The sequence below is a fragment of the Oryctolagus cuniculus genome, chromosome 8, assembly GCF_964237555.1.
Source record: "Oryctolagus cuniculus chromosome 8, mOryCun1.1, whole genome shotgun sequence".
In the NCBI taxonomy this organism is placed as follows: domain Eukaryota; kingdom Metazoa; phylum Chordata; class Mammalia; order Lagomorpha; family Leporidae; genus Oryctolagus; species Oryctolagus cuniculus.
In genome coordinates this window covers 47,029,644-47,056,795 of record NC_091439.1, presented here as the reverse complement: position 1 = coordinate 47,056,795, position 27,152 = coordinate 47,029,644, and the positions used below count along the sequence as shown (strand labels likewise).

At 37.9% G+C, this 27,152-nt stretch overlaps 1 protein-coding gene across 2 annotated transcripts in view; it reads left to right on the top strand.

Moving 5' to 3' along the window:
- Positions 1-27,152, top strand: part of LOC100350425 (bifunctional heparan sulfate N-deacetylase/N-sulfotransferase 3) — a 186,251-nt gene that overhangs the window by 87,763 nt on the left and 71,336 nt on the right. For both annotated transcript variants that reach the window (XM_051820057.2, XM_051820058.2), the window contains exons 5-6: positions 5,625-5,810; positions 12,016-12,144. In XM_051820057.2, the coding sequence (XP_051676017.1) occupies positions 5,625-5,810; positions 12,016-12,144 (315 nt within the window). The remainder of the gene's footprint in view (positions 1-5,624; positions 5,811-12,015; positions 12,145-27,152) is intronic.

Here is a 27,152-nt window from a genome sequence, read left to right as displayed (position 1 = left end):
GTCAGAGTTACACAGAGAGAGGAGAGGCAGAGAAAGAGAGAGAGAGAGAGCTCTTCCATCCTCTGGCTCACTCCCCATCGGCCGCAAAGGCTGGAGCTGAGCTGATCCGAACCAGGAGCCAGGAGGTTCCTCCGGGTCTCCCATGTGGGAGCAGGGGCCCAGAGACTTGGGCTGTCCTCCACTGCCTTCCCAGACCATAGCAGAGAGCTGGATCGGAAGTGGAGCAGCCAGGACTCGAACCAGCACACACATGGATGCTGACAGTGCAGGCGGTGGCTTTACCTGCTGTGCCACAGCGCCGACCTCTTGAATTGATTATTGACAGTGACATTTAATGATATGATAGAACCATAGGGAAAAAATGAACTGGTTGGGATAAGACATGGAGACCATGAACCCACTTTTGAAACTAAATAATTCCATCTGTGTTCTGTTTAACTTATAGCTCATAGTAACATAGCCATATTCCTTAGTCTTTTCAGTTCATACCCCTCACTAATAAAATCTTGAGATAAACTACAAAGTTCCTGGATCTAAGATGTTACTTTCAATCACGGATCAATGGAAAGACTAATTTAAATTTAAAGCTACCATGTCAACTGTTTTAGGCTTTCTGCTTCTTATTACAAAGTAGTATGGGTTTTTTCTCAAATTTGAAGACAGAGTAGTCAGCTGCAAATCTAGTATTATGGATAAACCTAAAACATCACAATCTGCCTTCTAGAATGTACTATGTGTAATCTTAGCCCAGACTTTTCTTTTCACTAAGATTTCAGGTGTTATCTCTGATACTAAGTGCAAATTTAGGGACAAACTAATGTTGCTTGTATTTAAAACTGATTTAAAGAGATCTCCTACTAATGCTCAGTGATTCCCAGACTAGAACTACATGGAAGTGGTTTTGGTGTTTGGACAGATCTGAAGGAAGCAGGCCCAGGACGGAGTAGAGGGGTAGAAGTCATGGTTTACCGTGGAAGCCTCAGGAGTGAGAATCCTGAAATATACATACAGTGGTAGTAGAAAAAATAACGTATGTTTTTTGGTGAAAAAAGTGTGGCCCAGGAGTTTCATACTTTCTACATTATAGTGAGTACTAGGATCGTAACACAGGAAAACAATGGAGGTAAAATAGTAATGATAAGAGTAATAAACAACAGTCATTGCATGTGTATCATGTTTCAGGAACTGCACCAAATACTTTTCCATTTGAGTGGAGTACTTTTCTGTCAGCAATGTAGAAAACGGGACATGAGGCTTAAACCTACGGTGGTGATAAATAGGAGGGTGAAATGTCATGCTATGTCTGACTCCAATAGAGTTTTCTACCACTGTGCCATGAACACACAAACAAGAGGTAAAACTACACAGTTTCAATGTTTCTTTATTGTTAAAAGCTAGAAAGAAAAATATAAACTGCATATACATTAATTGCCAAATATTGTTGAACAATCCTACATAAGGAAAATGTCACCTCTGTGTTAGATCATCTGTTTATTACATGGGGTTCCTGAGAACACAATTGTTTATTTTCAAACATTTAAAAACTACCTTGAGTTTTTGATCAGCATAATTTCTTACAAATTTTCAGGAACAGCATTTGAATTTTATGAAGTAGCTCAGAGGTCATTATGAATTTCACCTTTGTTCTTCCCCATACTCTTCAAAAAATTGTTAATCTGAGATTGTTCATTTTATTTTATTTCAAAGTCTGTAATTGAAATTAATTAATTAATTAATTTATTTATTTTTATTTGACAGGTAGAGTTATAGACAGTGAGAGAGACAGAGAGAAAGGTCTTCCTTCCACTGGTTCACTCCCCAAATGGCCGCCACGGCCGGCGCTCCACTGATCTGGAGCCAGGAGCCAGGTTCTTCCTCCTGGTCTCCCTTGTGGGTTCAGGGTCCCTAGCACTTGGGCCACCCTCCATTGCCCTCCCAGGCCACAGCAGAGAGCTGGTCTGGAAGAGGAGCAACCGGGACTAGAACCAGCTCCTATATGAGATGTTGGCGCCCCAGGCAGAGGATTAACCAAGTGAGCCGGCACCTGAAATTTATTTTTTTTCATCTTGTCACTATCTTTTTCGTCTGGTCCCTATCTTTCTTTTTTCCTTTCTTTTCTTCCTTCTTTCCTTCCTTCCTTTCTTTTTCTTTCAGATTTGGAGAGACAAATAAAAGAAAGAAATGCAGATAGAGAGCTTCCATCCACTGGTTCACATGCAAAATGCCCACAGCAACTAGGTTGGACTAGGACTGGAGCCAGGAACTCATTCATTTCTCTCACATAGGTGGTAGGGACCCAATTGCTAAAGCCATTATCTCCTGCTTCTCAGGTCGGCAAAACAGGAAGCTATAATCAGGAGCCAGAGCTGGAAATCCAATCCATCTACTCCAACCTATGTGGGGCAGTGGAACACAGGCATCTCAACCAGTGTCTTAACCAATTGGCCAAATGCCTGACCTCTCGTATTAATTTATTTACTTGTGAGAGAAATAGAGACAAAAAGAGTCAGAAAGAGTAACACACCTATTCTTACACCAGTCTAGATTTATACTTCACTTATCCTTTCCAACACAAATTGTGTGTTGATATTCTTAGCTGTAAAAACTTCAGTTTGAGTTTCTAGAAACCAGTTAAAAAGAAAGAAAATGAGATATTTTAACCCAATTTTTAGTGGAGCTAAGTGGTATATTAATTGTGTACTTTTGATAATTTTTACAAAGGATATAGATAAAATGAAGTCTTTCCCTGTAACCCTTCAGAAACACAGTTACAATCTGCACCATTTCTGATACCATCCATTCTTTCCCAGAGCAGCAATGGGATGATTCCTATTTCTAGCATCTTGAACTGTAGTTGATTAAACTGAATTTTGGACAATGACCAGAGTTTACATTCCCAGTGGAGGAGAACAGTATGTATAGTGTACAGCCAAGATAGGAAGGAAATCATAAGAAATTGGAACAAGGGCTGAATGCTGATAGAAGGTGTAGAATCATCTCCAACCTCATTCTAACTGGTTGGGACTAAATTTTGAGACTTTTTATGCCATGTAGAGGAATATAAATGGTAATGGCCTGTAATTTTCAGCCTATTATCCTTCAGTGCCCAAGTAGTTCACCTATTTCCTTCCCTTCTGCTAGTAATTAGGTTGGAAAACAAAGCTAGCCACACCTTTTCCTGTCTTTTTTGTATCTATTTGTAACATAGTTCTATAATTCAGTCCAGTTAGCAGCCTGATACTATGGTTCTTTGTATGTGAAATTGCTCTTTGGCTTGAAGAAAGCCATAACTAATTCAAAGAAAGCCTAATTTGAGGGGAACTTTTGAAGACTATCAAGCAATTGAAAATATAAATGGAAAAATTTCAAAAGTCACTCAGTAGAAAAAAATACATGCTAGCCACATAAGCCATGTTTTTCTAAAACACATTTTATCTATTGTGCCTCTACAGTTTTCCTTTATTTCCCAGAGACTGCATCAGGATTAATGGGCCATGTTAAGTGAGGAAAATCAACCACAGTTATACAAGGTTGTCATAAATGCTCTCCAAAAGCCAAATTTCACATAGATTTATTTCTGAAATTGACAGAACCTGAACAGGACCAACTGAATAGAAGAAGCATTGTGGAACTGTGTGTGGGTGTTTGTGCATGTCTGTATGTATTTTTAAACTTTTTAAACAGGATTCATTTTATGTATAAAAGTTTGATTTCTGATCAACTAAGTTCCCAGAGTTTTTAGGTTTTTTAATGCTTTTTATGTTTACCATAAGAATTGCAACTCAAGAAAATTGTTCTGTAGAATTTTACCCCATTTTCCAATCAAAAGAGCATGCTTCTCCCAAGGCAGGGGACATTGCCTATTACTGGCACACATGCTGGGGAACCGATAGAATTGGTCGAAACTATGCAACAGCATAATAAAATCCTTTCAGTAGCCCTGGTAAACCTGAGACAGTTCATCATACCTCTAACAAATATTGGTTTTATTTTGTGGGATATGCTGAATGTTGTTTGTACCACCTGTGGAAATTGTGAGCCATTCAGGAATTTTTCTATTTTCCATCGAAGTGTTAAGAGTGGCATAATGGCTGGCGCCGCGGCTCCCTAGGCTAATCCTTCGCCTTGTGGCGCCGGCACACCTGGTTCTAGTCCTGGTAGGGGCGCCGGATTCTGTCCCGGTTGCCCCTCTTCCAGGCCAGCTCTCTGCTATGGCCCGGGAATGCAGTGGAGGATGGCCCAAGTCCTTGGGCCCTGCACCCGCATGGGAGACCAGGAGAAGCATCTGGCTCCTGGCTTCAGATCAGCACGATGCGCTGGCCGTAGCGCGCCGGCCGTGGTGGCCATTGGAGGGTGAACCAACGGCAAAGGAAGACCTTTCTCTCTGTCTCTCTCTCTCTCTCACTGTCCACTCTGTCTGTCAAAACAAACAAACAAACAAAAAGAGTAGCATATTAATACATTTCAGTTTAGTTCCATAATGTCAGAAATTTTTCAAAATAAAACTAAAAGATGGACTGGAAAAAAAATTGTGAGTCATACAAAAAACAGGCGACTAATAAGAACATGCTGAATGTAGATACTTTTTTTTTTCCACTTTTATTTAATGAATATAAATTTCCAAAGAACAGCTTATGGATTACAATGGCTTCCCCCCCATAACGTCCCTCCAACCCGCAACCCTCCCCTTATCCACTCCCTCTCCCCTTCCATTCACATCAAGATTCATTTTCGATTCTCTTTATATACAGAAGATCAGTTTAGCATACATTAAGTAAAGATTTCAACAGTTTGCTCCCACACAGAAACATAAAGTGTAAAATACTGTTTGAGTACTAGTTATAGCATTAAATCTCAATGTACAGCACACTAAGGACAGAGATCCTACATGAGGAGTAAGTGCACAGTGACTCCTGTTGTTGACTTAACAAATTGACACTCTTGTTTTTGGCATCAGTAATCACCCTAGGCTCTTGTCATGAGCTGCCAAGGCTATGGAAGCCCCCTGAGTTCACTGACTCTGATCATTTTTAGACAAGGCCATGGTCAAAGTGGAAGTTCTCTCCTCCCTTCAGAGAAAGGTACCTCCTTCTTTGATGACCCATTCTTTCCACTGGGATCTCACTCGTGGAGATCTTTCATTTAGGGTTGTTTTTTTTTTTCCCAGAGTGTCTTGGCTTTCCATGCCTGAAATACTCTCATGGGCATTTCAGCCAGATCCGAATGCCTTAAGGGCTGATTATGAGGTCAGAGTGCTGTTTAGGACATCTGCCATTCTATGGGTCTGCTGTGTATCTCACTTCCCATGTTGGATCGTTCTCTCCCTTTTTTATTCTATCAGCTAGTATTTGCAGACACTATTCTTGTTTATGTGATCCCTGAATGTAGATACTTTTAATGGTTTGTTAGAATCGCAGACCTGTCCCATCCCCTCTCAAACACAAATGTATCAACACTAATACTGGTGGAGTGATCCAGACATCTTCGTGTTTATCACTTTAAGTTCTTCATGCAGTAAGTATGTCTGTGTTTAAACAAATGGATTAATAGTATTGAAAATTCTGGGGTAAAAATAGAATCATGATCAGTCTTTCCACTTTCAATTAATGTTTGCTTTATCTTAGGAGCATGGCATCCCTACTGATATGGGCTACGCAGTGGCACCTCACCATTCAGGTGTCTACCCTGTACATGTTCAGCTTTATGAGGCCTGGAAGAAAGTTTGGAATATTAAAATCACCAGCACTGAAGAATACCCACATCTGAAACCAGCCAGATACCGGCGGGGCTTCATCCACAAAAACATCATGGTGAGCTTTCTCCGGTATGCATAGGGTACAGTTAATTCTTCCAGATTTACATTCCTCATTTTAAGAAAGAACAAGAGAAGAGCAAAGTGTTAAAAGTGTGACTATAAGAGCTCCAAGCTGCAGGAAGCATATTTGTCATATCTAAGCAACGGATACTTTAATTAAAGTCATTTCTTTTCAGTTATTCAAAAACAACTAGGAAAATGCTTTTTTAAACTCACACTACTGCTTGGTAAGCAGGAACTGATGGTAAAATACTGAGAAAACGTTTCATCAGATTTGCACATAATTTTTAGAAACCTTCATTTCTTCAAATTATTTAGTAGGTAAAACTCATACCAGCTCTCTTGGTAAACTGTGCTGCCGTTGGATAAGCCAATAAAGCCATTTTTCTTCTTCCTATGCCAGTCTGAAAAAAACTCAGCTATATGCAGCCAGAAGCCAAATGTGAAATCCTGCATAATTATTAACATGATAATATAGAATAACAATAACAGAGAATGTTAATTGAATCATTTTCCCTGTTTCTCTCCAGAGCTTCTTTTGTTTTATTTTGTATTTATACACTGGTGGCAAATGTATATTGTCAAAATGTTACCACATGATACTTGGTTACACTACACAAAGTCATTAAATTCTAATTTTTTTCTCTAATAAAACAATCAAACTTCACGAAAAGCACTATGTGATTAGCCACCCTAACTCTGTTAAACTGATATATTTTAATAGATGGCTACCCTCCACAAATAGGTGAAATTGACTTCTATTCAGATGCTTTTCCAGTGTCTGCAAAAATTAAGTGGATAATGACATTTAACTTGGATCAACTCCATCTTCACTTTACCCTCAATAAAAACTGTTGGAAATGCTAGACTAACGGCCACATTTTAACCCAGTCTGCCCTTCCTCTGAACTGAAAATGAACTTAGTGTGTCTCAAGGAGACAGCCTTCTGACCAGAGAGAATTTAGAAGACCTGAGTTCTATTAAAATGTAAAAGCATTCCTTCCTCCCCTGCCTTAAAATCATCGGTAGTTTTAATAGTGAAGGCTTTATTCAGTGTTCTCTTTTGTTTCTGTTTCTCTCTGCATTGCCAGAAAATATGCTTAGACATGTCCCTTAAGATATGTTCGTTTTTCACTTCTTCAGAAAAATACTTTACTTGTATTATAAATGCATGGATCTTACAGGTAATACAGACTTTTGTTTTGATAGAGCTGTCTTTATGGTTCTACATTTGCAGCAGTTCATGGAAACCATCTATATTTGATTTATGAGCCCTTGGATGAGAATTTCCAAGTGGGAAATGCTCAGCAAGCAATTAATTGTGCATTACAAGAGAAAGGACAGGGTTGGGTGCCATATAAATAGATATTCAAATTGAGACCACAGAAGCCAATATGACCTCCTACCCAGAGAATGCAAAGAAAAAGAAAGGAATTGAGAAGAGAACTTCAGATCTGCCCGTATTTGCTACATGAAATGAAGGAACTTGGTTTTTTTAATCCTCTATTCAACAATCAAGCTTTTAAAACCTAAAATGAAACTCATTCTCTTTCCGTCAAACTAGTTATTGATCCTGCTATGCCTAATTGAGATCTGTAATTTGAACATCACACTGAGAAGTCACTTCTAATCTGTTCCTAAATCCCATGAAGAATTCCTCTATAGCATCTTTTTAATTCCTTTCTTACAGGTACAATCTTAATTCATTCCCTTGACTTTCATGTGCTATGAAGCTGGTTCCAGTTTGTCTGTGTACAGCTTCAATCTACTCTCCCTCTCCCACAACAATCCATCCTACAGATAGTGCCAACCTCTTAATCTTCCCAAATGCTGCCTTCATCTTTGCCTCCCTAACCTTGATTAGTTCTAGTTGTTTCCACACCCTTTAATATGCTCTTCAGGGACCTGAAAACCAATCTGGACTAAGTCTTCCTTTCTATTTATTTCCCTGTAGTGTACACTGAGTTGTTCCTATGCCATTGCCATTCTTTCCACCTGAATTACTTTCTGGCTACACTTTACCTATTTCTATCCACTTTGTTCTTCAGTATGAAGTCCTATATCTTAAATAATTGAATGTTAAGCACTTTGGTATATCCCAGGACTCTTTATTTTAATTCCTGGTTGTTAAATGCGATTCTCTGTAGAGAGCCAGAGACCTCTAGGCAGTTAGACTACACACTCTGACTACCTCCTTAGTGTTTCTAATTAAGATGCCCATTTGTAGAGACTTTCATTACTCCTGCTGGAAGCCCCATAGGTGATCTTTATTGGTAGCTCCCAGGAGCATTTGTTGGCAGTTGTGCCTGATTGAGGCCTTAGCTACCTTATATTAGCTTCACTTTCCATTGACCAGGATTCTTGCTGGCCATGGCCTTTATAGCCAACTCTCAGTTACTGTCAGTAACTATAAGGCTTCTAGGAGTTCATCAGTGTTCCAAAGTTTGAATTTGATAATGTCACACTTTCAGAATCAAGTCTCGAGAGAGTCCATTGCAGAATACCTAAAACTATCTCTTATTACTTCACTAAGGAATATGGAACTGTTTCAGGAAACACATTCAGCATCTTATAGCAAAGCATTTAAAGATCAAGGCTGTGGAGTATGATCCATTAACTTGTCTCCTCAACCTTCTGTAATGACCTACTGGCTTTCCTCAAGCTCAGGGTAGTGCTTATACTCTCAGCATAGGTAGTCTTCCTCAGAGCTGAGGGTATAGCTGGCACTTCCTGTTCACTATGTTCTAATTCAAATAATTTACGACAGACAAAACTAAAATTTCCTTTTACTGTTTTGTGTTGCATAGAATCATCTAGGTAAATCAATGATGGCTTTTAATATATGCCTTAATTTTCCCTTTGAGATACTCTAATTGAATATTAAAAGTGATTTAGAGGGGCCAGCGCTGTGGCACAATGGGTTAAAGCCCTGGCCTGAAGCGCCAGCATCCCATATGGGCTCCGGTTCTAGTCCCAGCCGCTCCTCTTCCGATCCAGCTCTCTGTTATGGCCTGGGATTGCAGTATAAGATGGCCCAAGTCCTTGGGCCCCTGCACTCATGTGGGAGACCCAAAAGAAGCTCCTGGCTCCTGGCTTCGGATTGGCGCAGCTCCGGCCATTGTGGCCATCTGGGGAGTGAACCAACGGATGGAAGACCTCTCTACCTCTCCTCTCTCTGTGTAACTCTGACTTTCAAATAAATAAAATAAATATTTTTTAAAAAAGTGATTTAGAGTCACACACTTTTAAAATCTACATCAACCTAGAATTTTTATTACATATGGGCACTTTATTGTTTAGCATTTGCTATCTCTCCTTACCTTGATATATCTTAAATCCTTAAAAAGTAAAATACATGTGTTCTTCCATGTGAACTGACGTAGAATTCAGAATTTAGAATAAAGCTTTAATTTCCAGGAATTGACATTTCTAAGAATTGTTAGGCAATGTATTTAATTCAGTTAGAATTTCCTTGTATTTAGCTCTTTTTTATCTTTGACTTTGTGCATAGCAAAATAAGAATGTATAATGCTTTTAAACATAGACATCACTGGAGCTGATACTCTGCTTTAAACTGAAATTCTTTTAACAATTTCAAGATAAAATTTCTCCTAAGGCTTTATAACTTTTACCAATTTACTAAAATTAATAGAATATATAGAGTTTTGACTTACACAGCAACGTATGCTGTTTTGATTAAACTGAGAATTGGGTTTTCTAATGAAACTTTCCAGTGACTAGATTAAATTTTATTACAATACACATTCTTGCTAAAGAAAAAAGAACAAATATATTTGTAGAGGGTTGCAAAGATGGAAAGTCCTGAACAGTAATATCTTCAAAACATTTTACTAGCCCAAATGTGCTTTCATATCCAAAACAATATAAACAAAGATCAATTTGCTTAGGACAATAAGCAGGCTTGCCTGTGTAAGATGCTGTCAAATGTGGAGCTCTCCAAAGTCTATTCATTATATTTCTGCTATTTCAAGTGTATAGTGACAAAATGCAAGTCATCATAAAGTGATTACATAGGATTTACCTGAAGACTGTAACATCTTGCACAGTTTCAGTTTATACCTTTTGTGTTTGCACCAATATTTTGCCATAAAAGCTGTAGGAGTGTGCTTATGACGAATGTGAATTATTAAAGCAAATAATGACTTTCCTATATAAAGGATAAAAAAGATGACCTTTTACTAAGTTCTGATTTTTATTTTTTATTTATTTGTTTATTTTGAAAGGCAGAGAGATAGACAGTGATGTCTCATCCAGTGGTTCTCTCTCCAAATGCCCACAAAAGCTAGTGTTGGGACAGGCTGAAACCAGGAGCCAGGAACTCAAATGGGTAACAGTGACCCATGTTTACCTGATGACTCCAAGGGTGCAGAATGGCAGGAAACAGGAATCTGTAGTCGAGTCAGGACTCGAATCCAAGCCATTAAGTATGGGATGTGGTCATCCCAAGTGGTACCTTGACCACTATGTGAAATACCTGCCTCACCTTTTCTCATTTTCTGTTACACGTTTTAAAAGTTGCTAATCGAATGGATGATCTCTTTCTTTATTTGGAACTAGCAGACTTACACTTAGAATTTTGAGCAATTGCTACAGCCTGCAGTAGTCTTTCCAACTAGAGTAGATGCTGTGATATGTGTCTCAAATATTTGCATTAGTTTAAAATTTCATTTCTTAAGAAGCATGTTGTTAGTAATTGACTTCATATTCTAATGCATTTGTGGAATTTGGAGAAAGTATTCTTTAAACTTTTGCTTACTAGAAGTATAATGTATCACAACTTCAATATTTTTAAAGTCTCATTTTTTTTATTTCTTAAGAACTGATTTGGGAACTGGCGCTGTGGCTCACTTAGTTAATCCTGCACCTGCGGTGCCGGCATGCCATATGGGAGCCGAATTCTAGTCCTGGTTGCTCCTCTTCCTGTCCAGTTCTCTGCTGTGGCTGGGAAGGCAGTGGAGGATGGCCCAGGTGCTTGGGCCCCTGCACGCACATGGGAGACCAGGAGGAAGCACCTGGCTCCTGGCTTCGGATCTGCGCAGCCCCGGCCGTAGAGGCCATTTGGGGAGTGAAAGTGGAAGGAAGACCTTTCTCTCTGTCTCTCTCTCTCTCACTGTCTATAACTCTACCTGTCAAATAAATTTAAAAGAAAAAAAAACTGATTTGGAGATTGAGAATGAGTGGGGGATGGGAAGTTGACATTGCTTGGGATGCCCACATTCCATATTGGAGTGCTTAGTTCGAATCTTGGCCTCAGTCCTGGTCCTGCTTCTAATCCACCTTCCTGCTAATGTGCACCCTGGGAAGCAGCAGGTGGACTCGGGTCACTGACCCTCATGTGAGAGACCCAGATTGAATTTTGGGATCCTGATTTTGGCCTGTCTCAGTGCTAGTTTTTGCAGGCATTTGGGGAGTGAACCAGTGGATGAAGATTCTGTCTCTCTTTCTCTCTGTGTTCTCTCTCTCTCTCTCTCTCTCTCTCTCTCTATATATATATACATATATATATTTATCTCTCTATATATTTCTGTGTGTGGATGTCTGCCTTTAAAATAATGTGAAAAGTTAAGAGTCCTTAAAATATTTCAGAGCCTAATTCAGTTTCAAAATATTTCTTCAACATTCTTCTATATCAATATCACCTGAAGTAGAAATATGTTCCTTAGGCTGGCGCTGTGGCACAGCGGGTTAACGCCCTGGCCCGAAGCGCCAGCATCCCATATGGACACTGGTTCAAGCGAGACCCGGCTACTCCACTTCCCATCCAGCTCATTGCTATGGCCTGGGAAAGCAGCAGAACATAGTCCAAGTCCTTGGGCCCCTGCACACGCGTGGGAGACCTGGAAGAGGCTCTTGGCTCCTGGCTTCGGATCAGCACAGCTCGGGCCGTTGGGGCCAATTAGGGAGTGAACCATCGGATAGAAGGCCTCTCTCTCTCTCTCTCTCTTCCTCTTCTCTCTCTGTGTAACTCTTTCAAGTAAATAAATAAATCTTTTTAAAAAATGTTCCTTTTATATCAATATCACTCTCTGTTTCCTAGAGTTTGAAGGATTTTCCAGGCCATAGCTTGAGTTGAATAATGACAACAGTTTGTACATCATCTTTTATGAGAAAAAAAATAAATTTCCCCAACTGAATTGGTTGAAAGGAACGTGGTCCTTACTTGGTGATTTTTCCTTTAGGTTCTTCCAAGACAGACCTGTGGGCTTTTTACTCACACAATTTTCTACAAAGAATATCCAGGAGGTCCTAAGGAGCTGGACAAGAGTATTCAAGGCGGTGAGCTTTTCTTCACTGTGGTCCTCAACCCAGTAAGTACTTGGGAGTCATCCTCCAAATAATAAAAAATGGCAAAGTAGGTGATAACTACCTTGACAGAGAAGCAATAAATGTTCTATTTCTAAAACAGTAGTAAAAGACAAAATGGAACCACATCTAGGAATAGGAACAAACTAACTCCACATGTAAAAGTGATGTGAGAACTTATGGCGGAACTAGGAAGTGTTCCAGCAGATCTCTTCTACATTAGAAAGTGACCAGAATTTACAAATCTTGCTTTTATTAATAATAAATTTTTTCACCTATAAAACTCTCCTGTCTCCACTGGAGACTTTTTTTTTTTTTCAGTTGGCCAACTACTACCTCTGTTCTTCTTTCTCTTGCTATTTAAAGTATAAGCAAAACGCTTAATACGTTGTAAGTAAAATGGAGAGGAATCGGATAAGCAACTATAATCATTTTTCTTAAATCCTGTTTGATCTTCTCTTGCTAGGTTAGAGGCTGAGGCAGAGCAGCCCTGTGGAAAGGGCTACTGCTCTTCCTCTTCTACTTGTTGATCCATGTTTGTCAGTTCCATGAGAGACATTTGCGCACATTTCTACTTGGGACAAGTATTATAAAATTATGTAGTGAAATAAGAAATTATTGAAATAAGCTAGATAAGGAAAATAGATTTTATTTCACTTCTGAAAATCGCTAATACAAAAAGGAAAACTAGGTTTATCAGGAAATATGTGTTTGCTATAAGCATTCGCCGTGTCTAAGATGAAAAGAGGTAATTATGTCCAAATGTGAAAAAAACTTCCATTTCTGTAAAAGTGGGACAAGATACAGATAAACAAAATAAAATTTAAAGTACTTCATTCTATAGATCCTGCAAATAAAAGTGCAGATATTTTTCATCATCTACTTGTATTCAAAAAGTGTATCTATTTTTTAGCTCTTAGAAAATGAGATAAAAGTAAGGGTAATTCATATGATGAACTAAGGGTAACATCCTTGGGTAAAATCTACATCTGTATTTTTGGAATGGACTGGTGTTTGGCTTCTTGAAAGTTTATCAACCTCAAGACTCCAAAAATATAACTAATTCTGATTTATATAGCAGAAGTATTCTGATTCCCTTCACTTTTCTGGGTCTCTTCATATGGCTTACTTGTTTTTTTGTTTTTTTGTTTTTTTGTTTTCAGTTCAGCCAGTAATGCTACATAGGCAAGTGGGGTTAAACTAAGGCCAGATTATGAATTAAAGACTCTTAAAATACTCAGAAAATACTAACACTTTAACCAATAATTTATAAAGACCGTTTAATCTGTAACTTCTAAAATGATGGTGTTTTACATCATAGAATATGAACAGTCATCTGATGGGTTCCTTCAGGCAATTGGTTGTATTTGTACTTAAGGAGTCCCTGGTGATATTATTTTAGAACTTTCTAACCAAGGCTGGTGCCGCGGCTCACTAAGCTAATCCTCCGCCTTGTGGCGCCAGCACACCGGGTTCTAGTCCCGGTTGGGGCACCGGATTCTGTCCCGGTTGCCCCTCTTCCAGGCCAGCTCTCTGCTGTGGCCAGGGAGTGCAGTGGAGAATGGCCCAAGTCCTTGGGCCCTGCACCCCATGGGAGACCAGGAAAAGCACCTGGCTCCTGGCTCCTGCCATTGGATCAGTGCGGTGCGCAGGCTGCAGCACGGCGGCCATTGGAGGGTGAACCAACGGCAAAGGAAGACCTTTCTCTCTGTCTCTGTCTCACTGTCCACTCTGCCTGTCAAAAAAAAAAAAAAAAAAAAAAAACCTTTCTAACCAAATGAGTTTCTTTTAATGTGGAAAAAACTCAAAATTAGATCATCCACACATAATGCATTTATATTAAGAATTTCACCCATTTTGTGATTTTAGAAAAATTACATTTTTATTAAAAACAAATTATTTTCTTAATTTAAGAATCTTATACAAAAGCTTGTGTTAATCTTGGACACTAATTTGTACTAACTGAGCAAAAGTTCTGAATGTATATAAGAGGAAATGTTTTAAAACAACAAATATTTTTAAACTTAAACAGTTTTAAACTAGATTTTTTTTAACTAAACTAGATTTTGAATTACTTTTCAGGCCTTAGTCAATAATTTTTCACAACTTTATTTCTCTTAATGAAAAGATTCTTAGGAAATAACAGATGAAAAATGCTTCACAAAACTGTTTTTCCTTGACTAAGAAAACTTCAGTAGACAATTATTTTCAGATAACTACTGCAAATAATATCAGTACTAAAAGATAAAAGGAATACAAAACTAGCTGCTTCTGTCACATCAATTCCAACTTTTAGAATCAGCTCTCCTTACCTGGAGACACATTGTTAAGGATTCATTTAGACTCAGCCCAGGTCTAGTTAAAAGGAACACTGCTATCATTAGTTAGTGATGTTTGCTTTGCAGAATGGAGGGGGGAGTGGTGTTTCTCATGAAATCTCCAACCCAAAATCAAATGCTTGGATAAAGCTTATATCAAAATTAAGAAAAGTTCAGGTGCACAGTGGTATGCTAGCAAGGTAGAAGATGACAGTATTAGGTTGGGATGACGCTCTGAAAGCTTTAATGGAATCAAGTACATACTAGCTCCAGAAAAAATATGAATTTTATTTATAGTGAGTCTAAAAGATAGCCATTGACAGCTTACGTAATACCCCAGGCAATATTAATTGTTTAAAAATAAATTATGAATTTGTGAACACATAATATTTGTTTTTCTTTTCCTTTCATGGAAGTCCTGTTGCAGCCACAATTTGGAATCACATACCTTAAGCCACGGATGCATGTGTTTTGGTGTCCACTCCATGTATCGTATTTTACTGGCAGGTCAAACTCACCTGCGGCCCAGGGGCTGTAGACAGGGTTATATCAGTATCACTGCATGTCAAACAGTAATAAATTAAAACAAAGGAAAAAAATCACAAAAAAGAAATGCCATTTTCTGAGAGTGTTAGATGAGGTTGTTTATTACAAAAAGGTGTCTGTGTTTTGAAAATAAAGCAATTAGATACACTGAAATATATTTGAGTTTAAAATAATATAAATAAGACATTAATTAATGAGGTTTTTAAATTTTTTCCTGTACATCAACATAATATGAAAGAGTCATGATATCTTACTAATAATGGAATGAGAAATAGCTCTCAGAGTTAAACTGGAATAGATCAAGTTGAAGATAAAGACTCTTTAAATAGAATGACTATATGGCCTGAAATATTCTACCATTACCAGAGCATTATTCACTGCTAAAGATATGCAATCTGAATTTAATACAAATAAAGACTTACAGAGACAAATATTACCACTGAATAGGGGAGAGAAAACCTTGGCCATCTCTAAGTGAGTATGCTCAGTGTCACAGCCATGGACATCTGTGTTGTGTGCTGGATGCAGGTATGACTAATAGACTTTGAGTTTCAGGTGCAGTAGGGATGTGGGCCCATTAGGCTATCTATTCCTCGGGTGACTAGGAACTTAATCCTTCTAATTCTTCTATTTCTTATTCTAAATTCAGCCAGCAACCTTATGTTTAAGGCTTATTTTCCCATTTAGTTTCTATTTGAGAAGAACATGATGATCACAAGAACTTGTACACACTGTGACAGTAATTTGCAAAATAATAAGTATTATTTCTTTTAATTGGTGACAACTTCTCATGTAACCTAAAAACCAGGAAAGGTCCCTGTAACAATACAGACTCTAATATTTCAGTTCTTCTCTCATTTATAAATCCTAATTTAAGCTAATAAATGACAGCATTGGTTTCATGAGCTTTACTAATTTTTTCCCCCTGAAAAATTGACACTCTTTCTCTCAGTGTGCTACATCAGACTTTGGGGTCCATCAGGCTGAATTACACACACTCAATTGTTTTTCAATTGATTCAGGATGGCAGTGAACATTACCATTGGAGAGCATGTGAAAGCACCTTGGGGTCACTCTTCATTACACCTAAACAAGAACAAAATTCCAACACAAACATATGGTATAACCAGAAACAGATATTCTTGAACAATTCATAATTCTTTTGAGTATTTTATATATATAATATATATATTTATGATACATATACAAAAGGAAATAGTAGGAGTAGACTATCCATTTTAACAAGTTTCTGTTTCCATCTATCTTAGGAAGATGTGACAATATTTAACAAGTGTGACAAATGGGGTAGTTCTGAGTTAAATAGGATTATACCTTTTGTGGAAACCATATTATCATCCCAGATGCTCTGAACAAATATATCACCTTCTTTCTCCTGTGTTCTTATTTTTAATCACAAGATGTTCTGAATCTCTGCTTATGCTCTTGTTCAATAAACAAATTCTAGGTATTGAGTCATGAATAATTGGTATCTGTGAAACACTTTTCCTCCCCTCAACATGCTTGATAAACTTGTTTGCTTCATGTACAAGTATTAATCCAACACGAGAGTTATGAATTGTCACAAGATTGAAGCTCTTATTGAATTTGCTTGTAGTTCAAATACAGCAAATCCTTGATCTGAGAACAAGATTAGATTGCCTTCATCAAACCAGTAGACATCCCACAGACCCAGTAACTTTCCTTAACTTCTACATTTTATTAAATACTCCTCATCATTATGTCTTTCAATATGATACAGCATCCTTTCAGTATATGCGCCATACCCTCCTACTCAAATCAGTGAAAGGTGAATCTCTCACATTAAGAAAGAAGCATAAACATGGATGTGAATACTTTAAACTGAGAATAAACATGGGTGGATTACAGTTAAAATAAAACCACAAAATTCACTTTAGAAGATTATCTTCATAAAAACAGAAATTAAACCACATGGAACTTTTTTAAAAAATTATAATGTGTGCGTACTGTATGCTTAATGATAAAATTTATCTGAAAGTAGACAGCTTTTTTCCCTAATGAGAAATTTTATTTAACTTTATTTTGTGATTTATAGTCCCTGTAAACATTATGGTAACAGAACACTCTTTATTGGAAAGTAAATGAATGTTAACAACAACTTCCCTCCTTCTGTCACACTGCCTTTCAAATAATAAATGTTTTTAAAAAACAATAACAACAATGATCTTTGGATAGTAACAAAGTGATTCTTGAACATGAAAGAAAGATCCAGACAATGCATCAGAATCTCCAGAGAATTATTTTGGGGTTCTTCACATTTACCATGTACCTTAAGCTACTATATCTCATTTTAAAATTTTATTTTTAATGGACACATAAAAATTGTATATATTTATGGGATACCATGTGATTTTTTCAGTACTTGTATTCTCTGAGTTAATGTTCAAGTCAGAGTAAACAGGTCCTCTAAATTATGTTTTTCTGGTGAAAATATTCAAAATCCCTTCTTCTGGTGTTAAAGAATATTTTAGTATTTACCATTACCTTTAGTTACCCTATTGTGCAGAACACCAGCATGTATTTCTCCCAATTATACCTGTAACTTAATACCAGTTGGCCAGCCTTTTCCCCATCTTTGCTTATTCTCCCCAGCCATTGATTACCACTCTTCTGCTTTCAACTTCTATGAGACCAACTTTCTTAGATTTCACATGAGTGAGATCAGGTGGTATTTGTAATTCCATGCCTAGCTTATTTCATTTAAAATAATGACTATAGTTCCACCCATGTTGTTGAAAATGACAGAATTTCATCCTTTATCATGACTGAAGAGTATTCTTTTATATACATGTGTCACATTTTCTTTATCAATTCATAATTCAGTGTACACTTAGGTTGTTTCCATTTCTTGGCTACTGTAAATAGCTCTTTAATAAACACAGGAATGCAGATGTCACTTCAAAAATGTCTACTTAGGTCTATTATCCGGGCTTAATTGGATTTTTTTTTTGATGTAAAGATGTTTGAGATTCTTACACATTATGATTATTAACTCCTTCCAGCTTACAGTATGCAAACATTTTATCTATAAGTTGTCTCTTTGTTCATGGTTTCCTTTTCTGAGCAGAATCTTTTTAGTTTAATGTAATCCCATTTGTCTGCATTTGCTCTTTTTCCCTGTGCTTTTCAGGTTTTATGCAAAAAATATTTTAGGGTTTATCCAATGTCCAAAAATTGTTTCTCTAGTCTTTAATCTATTTTGAATTTATTTTGGTACATGATGAGAGGTAGGGGTCTAGTTTCATCCTTTTGCATGTGAATATCCAATTTGCCCAGAATCATTTATTGAAGGCTGTCTATTGTCCAAAGCATGTTCTTAGTATCAGTGAGGAAGATTAGTTGTCTGTAGATGTATAGCTTAATTTCTAGATTCTCTATTCTATTCTACTGGTCTATGTCTGTTTTGTTCTTTAAGATTTATTTATTCATTTTGAAGGAGTTGAGAGAGAGAGAGAGAGAGAGAGAGAGAGAGAGGATCTTCCCTCTGCTGGTTCACTCCCCAAATGGCCGCAACAACTATTATTAGGTAAGGCCAAGGCCAAGAGCCAGTTGCTTCATCTGGGCTTCGCACGTCTGTGGCTGGGGCCCAGACATTTTAGCCATCTTCCACTGCTTTCCATACCCATTAGCAGGGAAAGTTGTTACTTTTCCTTTTTTCACCTCTGATTTTATAGATTTGATTCTCTCTCTCTCTCTTTCTCTCTCTCTCTCTCTCTCTTTTCTTGTGGTTAGTTGAGCCAATGCTATGATAATTTTTTTTTCAGAAAACCAACTCTTTGTTTCACTGATCTTTTGTATTATTCATTTCAATTTTGTTTATTTCTTCTCTAATTTAAGTTATGTCTGTTTTCCTACTATTTTTGTGTTTGATTTATTATTTTCTAGGTCCTTGAGCTGCATTGATAGCTCATTTATTTTGTATCTTTTTAATTTCTTGATGTAGGCACCAATTGCTGTAAGCCTCTCTCTTAACCCTACTTTTGCTGTTTTAAAATGTTGTATTGTCATCTTCATTTGTTTCCAGAAATTTTTTGATTTCTCTTTTGATTTCTTCTATGACCCACTGTTCATTCTGGAGCATGTGGTTCAGTTTCCATGTGTTTGCATACAATCTAGAGTTTTTTGAGTTGTTCATTTCCACTTCATTCCATTGTAGTCAGAGAAGATGCATGGTATGATTTCGATTTTTTTGAATTTGCTGAGACTTGCTTTACGGCCTAGCATGTGGTCTATCCTAGAGAAAGTTCCATGCACTGGTGATAAGAATATGTGTTCTGCAACTGTAGGCTGAAAAGTTCTGTAGATATCCATTGGGTCCATTTGGTCTATCATGTCAATTAACTCTGCTTTTTTTTTTTTTTTTTTTTGCTTATTTCCTATCTGGTTGATCTGTCCACTGGTGAAAGTGGAGTACTGAAGTCTCCTATTGCTACTGTATTGGTGTCTATGTTTCCCATTAGAATCATTAACATTTCTTTTAAATAGCCAGGTGCCCTGTAATTGGGTGCATATGCCTTTGTTATAGTCATATCTTCCTGATGAATTGATCCCTTAATCATTATATAATACCTTTCTTTGTCTCATTTAAAAGTTTTTGTGTTAAAGTTTATTTTGGCTACACCTGATCTTTTTTGGTATCTGTTAACATGGAATACCTTTTTCCATCCTTTCACTTTTAGTCTGCATGTATCATTATTGGTGAGATGTGTTTCTTGTAGGCAGCAAACAGATGGGTCTTGTTTTTTAATCCATTTAGCCAGTCTGTATGTTTTAACTTGAGAGTTGAGGCTATTTACATTCAAGGTTACTACTTTTTTTAAAGATTTATTTTATTTATTTGAAAGGCAGAGTTACAAGGAGAAGTAAAGACAGAGAAAGGTCTTCCATCCACTGGTTTACTCCCCAAATGGCCACAATAGCTGGTGCTGGGCTGATCTGAAGTCAGAAGCCAGGAGCTTCTTCTGGGTCTCCCACATAGGTACAGAGGCCCAAACACTTGGGCCATCCTCTGCTGCTTTCCCAATCACAATTGCAGGGAGCTGGATTGGAAGTAGAGCAACCAGGAGTCGAACAGGCACCCATATAGGATGCTGGTACTGGAGGCCAAGGCTTTAACGTGCTACACCATAGCTCTGGCCCCTGAAGGTTACTATTGATAAGTAATGACTGGGCCCTGCCATTTTTCTGTAAATAGTCTATTGTTTACTTTGTACTTCTTTTGCAATTTTATTGGGAATTTTTCTGCATTCACATTCTTTCATAGTTATGACTATGTTTTTGTGTTTCTGTGGGTAGCACATCCTTAAGCCTCTTTTGTAAGGCTGGATTGAGTGTCAACAAATTCTTTCAATTTCTATTTGTTGTGGAATGTCTTTATTTCACCTTCTTTCATAAATGAGACCTTTGCAGGGTACAATGTTCTGGGTTGACAGTCTTATTCTCTTAAGACTTGACTATAGCTTGCCATTCTGTCCTAGCCTGTAGGGTTTTAATGAGAAGTCATTAAGTAGACTCAGCTGTGAGTATACTTGGAGATCCTCTGAAAGTAATCTGACATTTCTCTCATGCACATTTTAGAATCTTTTCTTTATGTGTTACTACAGACTTCAATGTGTTGTGGTAAAGATCTTTTCTGGTCACATCTATTATGATTTATTTGTGCTGCCTATACTTGGATGTCCCTTTCTTTCTCCACATTGGGGAAGTTTTTTGTAATTATTTCACTGGATTGGCCTTCTAATCCATTCTCTCTTTCCATGCCTTCAGGAACTCCTAAGAGCTGTATGTTGGGTTAGTTGATATCATCCCATAAATCTCCAACACTGCTTTAATTTTTCTAGTTTCTTCTTTTTTTTTTTTTTTTGTTCTGACTGTAACATTTCCAGAGATTTGTCTTCTAACTCAGATATTCTTTCTTCTGCCTCACTGAGTTTGTTATTAAGTCTTTCCACTGCATTATTTATTTGATCTATTGAATTCTTCATTCCTAATCTTTCATTTTGGTTTCTGTTTAAAAATCTCAATTTAATGGGAAAAATTTTCATTCATCTCATGTATAGATTTCTTTAATTCGTGGATTTGCTTGTGATTGCCTTTGAGTAATTCTATGATTAAGCTTTTGAATCTTGCTTCTGGCATTTCATCAATCTCTTCATCGTCACATTCTAGTATTGAAGTGCTGCTGTGTTCCTTTAGGGGTGTCATGTTGTCTTCCTTATTCTTGTTTCTTGAATTTCTGCATTTATTTTTAGGCATTTGTGGATATACTTGGGTTTTTTTCCCCCTCTGATGCCTTTTATCTTTGGACTATGCCTCTGTGGCTTAGTGAAGTTTCTGCTCTCTCAGTGAATACCCAGAGGTATGTGCCAGTGGGTGCGTAACAAGGTGACACCCAAGTTTTTTTTTTATTTATTTTCAAAGTGGAGAGTTTGATCAGCTCTGTTGGCATAGTCTTATCCTCAACCTCCTCGCCTCCAAGGCAACCAATGCCAGGTGTTAGCCCCAGTGGGTGCAATATTCATCCATGCTGCCACAAGAACTACACAAAAGATTTGTGCAGTCCTCAGTGTGAGGACATATCCCACTGCCATGACCCACCCCAGGCAATCAAGGATCACTGAGCCTGTAGAGCTGCCTACAGAGCCACACCTTGTATCTTCCCACATAGCCACAGTGTTTCCACAGTCCCAGCACACAAGACTCCCACAGTCCCAGGGCCCCAAGGATCACCTTCACCCTTCCAGTCCATCCCATCTGCATAGAAGCAGAGATGTTCCCAGAGCCACCTACCTGTGGGTACTCCACTCAGGCAGCCTGAGCCCCAGAGCCTGTGACATGCTTGGAGGCTGGGTGCACCTCACAATCCTATGTGGGTGCCCAGTCCCCTGTAAATCCTCCTAGCCACTCGGGCATCTCACAGCTAGTTGCTGGGTGCACAGCCACATGCTGGTACAGCTGTTACGTTTGTTGGAAATGGTGCCTGCTGTCTCAGCCAGGGCACTGTTGTAGATTTCTTTGGGTAGCATGGACATTTTAACAAAGTTTATTTTTCTTTTTTAACATTTTACTAAAATACAATATGCATACCAAGAAATGTACATAAGTGAACAGATAAATGAGTTTATTTTGTCATCTGATCTCACTCACAAACTAAAACCCAAATTATGATGATACTATTACTAGTAGCCCAAGTTCCTAGCTATAAGCCATGAAGAAAAGATATCTTTCCTTTTTTCTTGTCTTCTTCAATTTCCTTCATTCCTTTTATGCTGTTCCTTGTAGAGCTCTTTCAACTCTTCAGTTAAACTTATTCCTAAGTCTTTCTTTTTTGAAGCCATTTTAAATATGATTGCTTTCTTGATTTCTTTTTCAAATAATTCACTGTTGGTTTATGAAAACACTGATGATTTTTTATGTTGATTTTGTATCCTGCAACTTTGCTAAATTCATTTATTGGTTGTGATCATGTTTTGGTGGAATCTTTGGGTTTATCTATATATAAGACCATTTCATCTGTAATAAGAGACAAATTAATTTCTCCTTTCCAATTTGGATATCCTTTATTTCCATCTCTGCCTGCTTGCTATAGCTTGGACTTTCAGTAATATATTTAATAAAACTGGTAAAGGTGATTTTCTTTTTCATGTTCTAGATCTTAGAAAGCTTTCAGTTTTTCCACATTCAGTATAATTTTAGCTGTGAGCTTTTTATATGTGGCCTTTACTATGTTGAAATATATTTCTTCTATACCTAATTTAGAGTTTTCATTATGAAGGTATTTTGAATTAGATCAAGAACTTTTCTGGAGTTATTAAGATGATCAATTTTTGTTCTTCATTCTTTTTTGTTTTTATACTAGGAATATAAATTGTTTATGCATAATGTTTGCAATACTACACTAATTTTTTTATTTTGAGACATAGGGATATAGAGGGCTGCTACCTACAGGCTCACTCCTTAGACACTCTCTATTGCTGGGGCTAGGCAAAGGCCAAAAGCAGGAGATGATAATGCAGTTCAGATTTCCCGTGTGGGTGGTAAGAGCCCTATCACTTGGGTCATGACTGTTGCCACTGAGGAACCGCATGAATAAGAAGATAGAGTCAGGAGATGTAGTGAGAATCAAATCCAAGAAATATGATGTGGGACACAGGTGTCCCAACAACTGGACTAAACAATCTCAAGTTACCTGTGCAGTTACCCTTACAAGTGAGTTTTATAACATTCAATCTTTTCTTCTTACTCATTATCATTCTTTCTTTCAGTTTGAAAAATTCTCTTCAGCATTTCCTATAGGAAATATCTGATGGTGATAAATCGCCTCATTTTTGTTTATCTGGGAATGTCTTCATTCCTTTAATTTCTAAAGAATATCTTTGCTGCATAGAGTAGTCTTGGTCAGCAGTGCTTCTTGCTTCAATGCTGAATATCTCATCCCAGTCCTTCATGACCCTTAAGGTTTCTACTGAGAAGTCTGTTACATGAATTTTAATGCTTTTATGTGTATTTGTTTGTTTTCTGTTGCTGCTTTGAGAATAATTTTTTCTTTAGCATTTGAGAACTTGATTATAAAGTGTCTTGGAGTAGACTTGGTTTAATTGAACATGACTGGTAGCTTTTGACGTACCTGGACATTTATATGCTTTTCTACGTTTGGAAAATTTTGTTATTATCTTCTTGGATAATTTTCTACTCCTTAAGTTCTCAAGTCCTTCTTATACCTCCATAATCTAAACATTTGATCTTTTAATGCTGCCCCAACATCCCTGTAATCTTTCCTTATTCCTTTATTCATTTTCCTCTTCTCCTCATCCAATTGTGCGTTTTCAAATTACCTGTTTTCAGTCTCACTTGATTCTTTTTTCTGTTTGATCTATTCTGCTATCAATGCCTTCTATCATATTTTCCATTTTATTTGCTATACTTTTAAGCTCAAGAATTTGTTTTTTTTTTAATTACTGCAATCTCTGTTACATTTGTCTAATAAAGTGCTGAATTGTTTCGGTTTTCTTAGTTTCTTGAGCTTTCCTAAAACAATTACTTTAAATTTTCTGCCTAAGAGTTCAGATATATTGACTACCTCATGATCAATTTCTTATTTTGTCTGTTAGCCGAGGTCATGGTTCCATGAAAGTTCTTGATGCTTGTTGCATATAATAGTAACTTCTAATTGAAGGCTTAGAATTTATTCCATTCTTTGTGGTCTGACTTTCATTATTCCTATCCTTTCAGAAATTCCAAGCAGGATGCTTATTTTCTCTGAGCCTGTGACCACTGTTATGTTTCAGCACTGGATGATGCTCTACTGGTCACAATTCCTTGGTTTGTATGTTGTCTCTGTTTCAGCACTACCGGGCATCCCATGCCTATGCTTTCCCAAATCTCCAACTGATGTATTATTCAGCAATTGAGAGAGGGGCTAAAAAATGTAGTTCATACCCACCAGCTTCTGCCTGGGTGGCAGGATGGTCACAAACAACTCACAGGCACTGACCTATGGACAGGTACCACAGGATTCTACCTATTAGTGGGCATTACCTTGGACATCCTGGACCTAGACTCCTCTACAGTGACTTGTCTCCTGATTTCAGCATGTTCCCCCAATTGGACTGTGACTCTCTCTGCCTTGTGCTGTCTGCCTGCAACCACACAGGGAAGGAATTGGGGGAGCAGTCCTGTGACCAACACCAAAACCCATAGCCCACTAAGAGCAATGCAGTGACAGGACCAACACCATGCTGCTATGGTCTTCCTGCCACTGTGGTATACTTTTGGCTGATAGTTCAGGGACCAGTGATACAAGGTATCAAAAATGTAGGCAAAGGGAAATGAAAGACACATTCTCTACTACCAGAAGCATAATAAAACCTAATAAAAACTCTCAACTACATTGCAGAGTATACTACAGGAATACAGGGAACACATCTAAATCTCAGCAAAGTTGCCTAAGGAAGGTGATAGTTATACATTTTTTAAAATGTAATTAACATATTTTTAGAGCAATATATATCATGCATCCACACTGGTTCACTCTCCAAATGCCTGTAATAGGCAGGGTTGGGCCAGAATGAAGCCAGTAGCCTGGAACTCAATCCGCGTCACCCGTATGGGAGACAAAGACTCAAACACTTGGGTCATCTTCTGCTACCTCCCAGTGTGTGTGCATTAAAAGGAAGCAGAAATATGTGTGTAGAATTCCAGAAATCTTAACATTCCAGGATCACAGAACATAGAGGATATTCTGAGTTCAAGGTAGCACTAGAATTCATCAAAATGAGAATTAGGAGTCTTGCCTTAGTGATTTGACATGAATACAACAGATTTTTTTCATGTTTCTGAGTTCCTTTTATCTTCCGCCTATCTCACAGATACACACATACCACACATGAGAAGGCTTCAAAAAGGTCATGAAAGGGGGGTGGGGAGGTGGGTGGTATTTAGCCTAGTGATTAAGATGCCAGTGAAGATGCCTGAATCCCATGTTGATTTAATTGGGTTTAATACTTGGTTCTGGCTCCTGACTCCAAGTTGCTGCTAAAGCACATCTTAGGAAGCAGCATAATTGGATCAAACAATTGGGTCCCTGTCATCCATGAGAGTGACTTAGATTGAGTTGCTGGCTACTGGGTTTGGCTAGCCCAGTCTGAGCTGTTAAAGGCATTTGGGCAGTGAACAAATGAGAGATCTGTCCCTCATCTCTTTCTCTATCTGTGTGTGTATGTCTCTTGAATAAATAAATTTTAAAGTTCATGAAAGATGAAATTAAAAGATAATAGAATTTCCATGAACTTTTTGTAGTCCCGTTATGGATAGAATATGTATGTGTATGTAAATAATGTATATAAAATATATAAATAATATATAAATATTTATTTATATAAATATATAAATGTATATATCTCCCTCAAAAGTGATATTTCTTTATGATTGCTACACCCTCAGTAATTAATATTGCACATGGTCCAATGTGATTACATCAGATGTTCTCCTTTTCAGGATTCCACATCAATTCTGATTGCTGACTGCATTATACTCTTGTATTTTTAGGTGAGATTTTTACACAAGGAAATCTGTTGTCCAGCTCACCATTTTGAATAAGCCCAAATCAATCCTGGCTACATAATGCCCATCTTTTCAGAAAAGGTGTGGAAAAGCAGGTACTATGTCTGCTCAATCTAGCCTGGATCTGAATCCCGTGAGAACAGAAAGTATGGTCACAAGCCAATCCCAGATATTTGTAAATAAGGTGAACCTCTTTAGAGAGTCTAAATATTAAATATTAATTTTGAAACCTATCAAGTTAAAGTAAGCACCTCTCTTAGATGAGATGAAATAAATTTTTTAGCATTTTATCATCTGTCTTACTTCTATAGACTGTTTTGTTTATAACCTCGACTCTAGGAAGAATTCCTAGCATGTAACAGGTGCTGCATGTCCAAAACTATGGGTAGTGGCTTCTGGCAAGGCAAATTATGACCCCCCCCCCCATAATAGAATACATTCAGCCATGAAATAACATGGTTTACAATACATTTTATTTTATTTTATTTTTTGACAGGCAGAGTGGACAGTGAGAGAGAGAGACAGAGAGAAAGGTCTTCCTTTGCCGTTGGTTCACCCTCCAATGGCCGCCGCAGCCGGCGCGCTGCGGCCGGCGCGCTGCGGCCGGCGCGCTGCGGCCGGCGCACCGCGCTGATCCGATGGCAGGAGCCAGGAGCCAGGTGCTTTTCCTGGTCTCCCATGGGGTGCAGGGCCCAAGCACCTGGGCCATCCTCCACTGCACTCCCTGGCCACAGCAGAGAGCTGGCCTGGAAGAGGGGCAACCGGGACAGAATCCGGCGCCCCAACCGGGACTAGAACCCGGTGTGCCGGCGCCGCTAGGCGGAGGATTAGCCTAGTGAGCCGCGGCGCCGGCCTACAATACATTTTAAAGATATGGCAAATATTCATGAAATAGTTGCAAAATTACTAACAAAATAATTAGATAGGGACATGGAAATAAAAAGTAATAAATTCAGCACAACTTTAACATAACAGTGATTATGCTGTATCACAGGATTGAAAATGCTTTCCATTGTTTTTTGTTTTTCTGGTTTTTATAAAATGGCTGC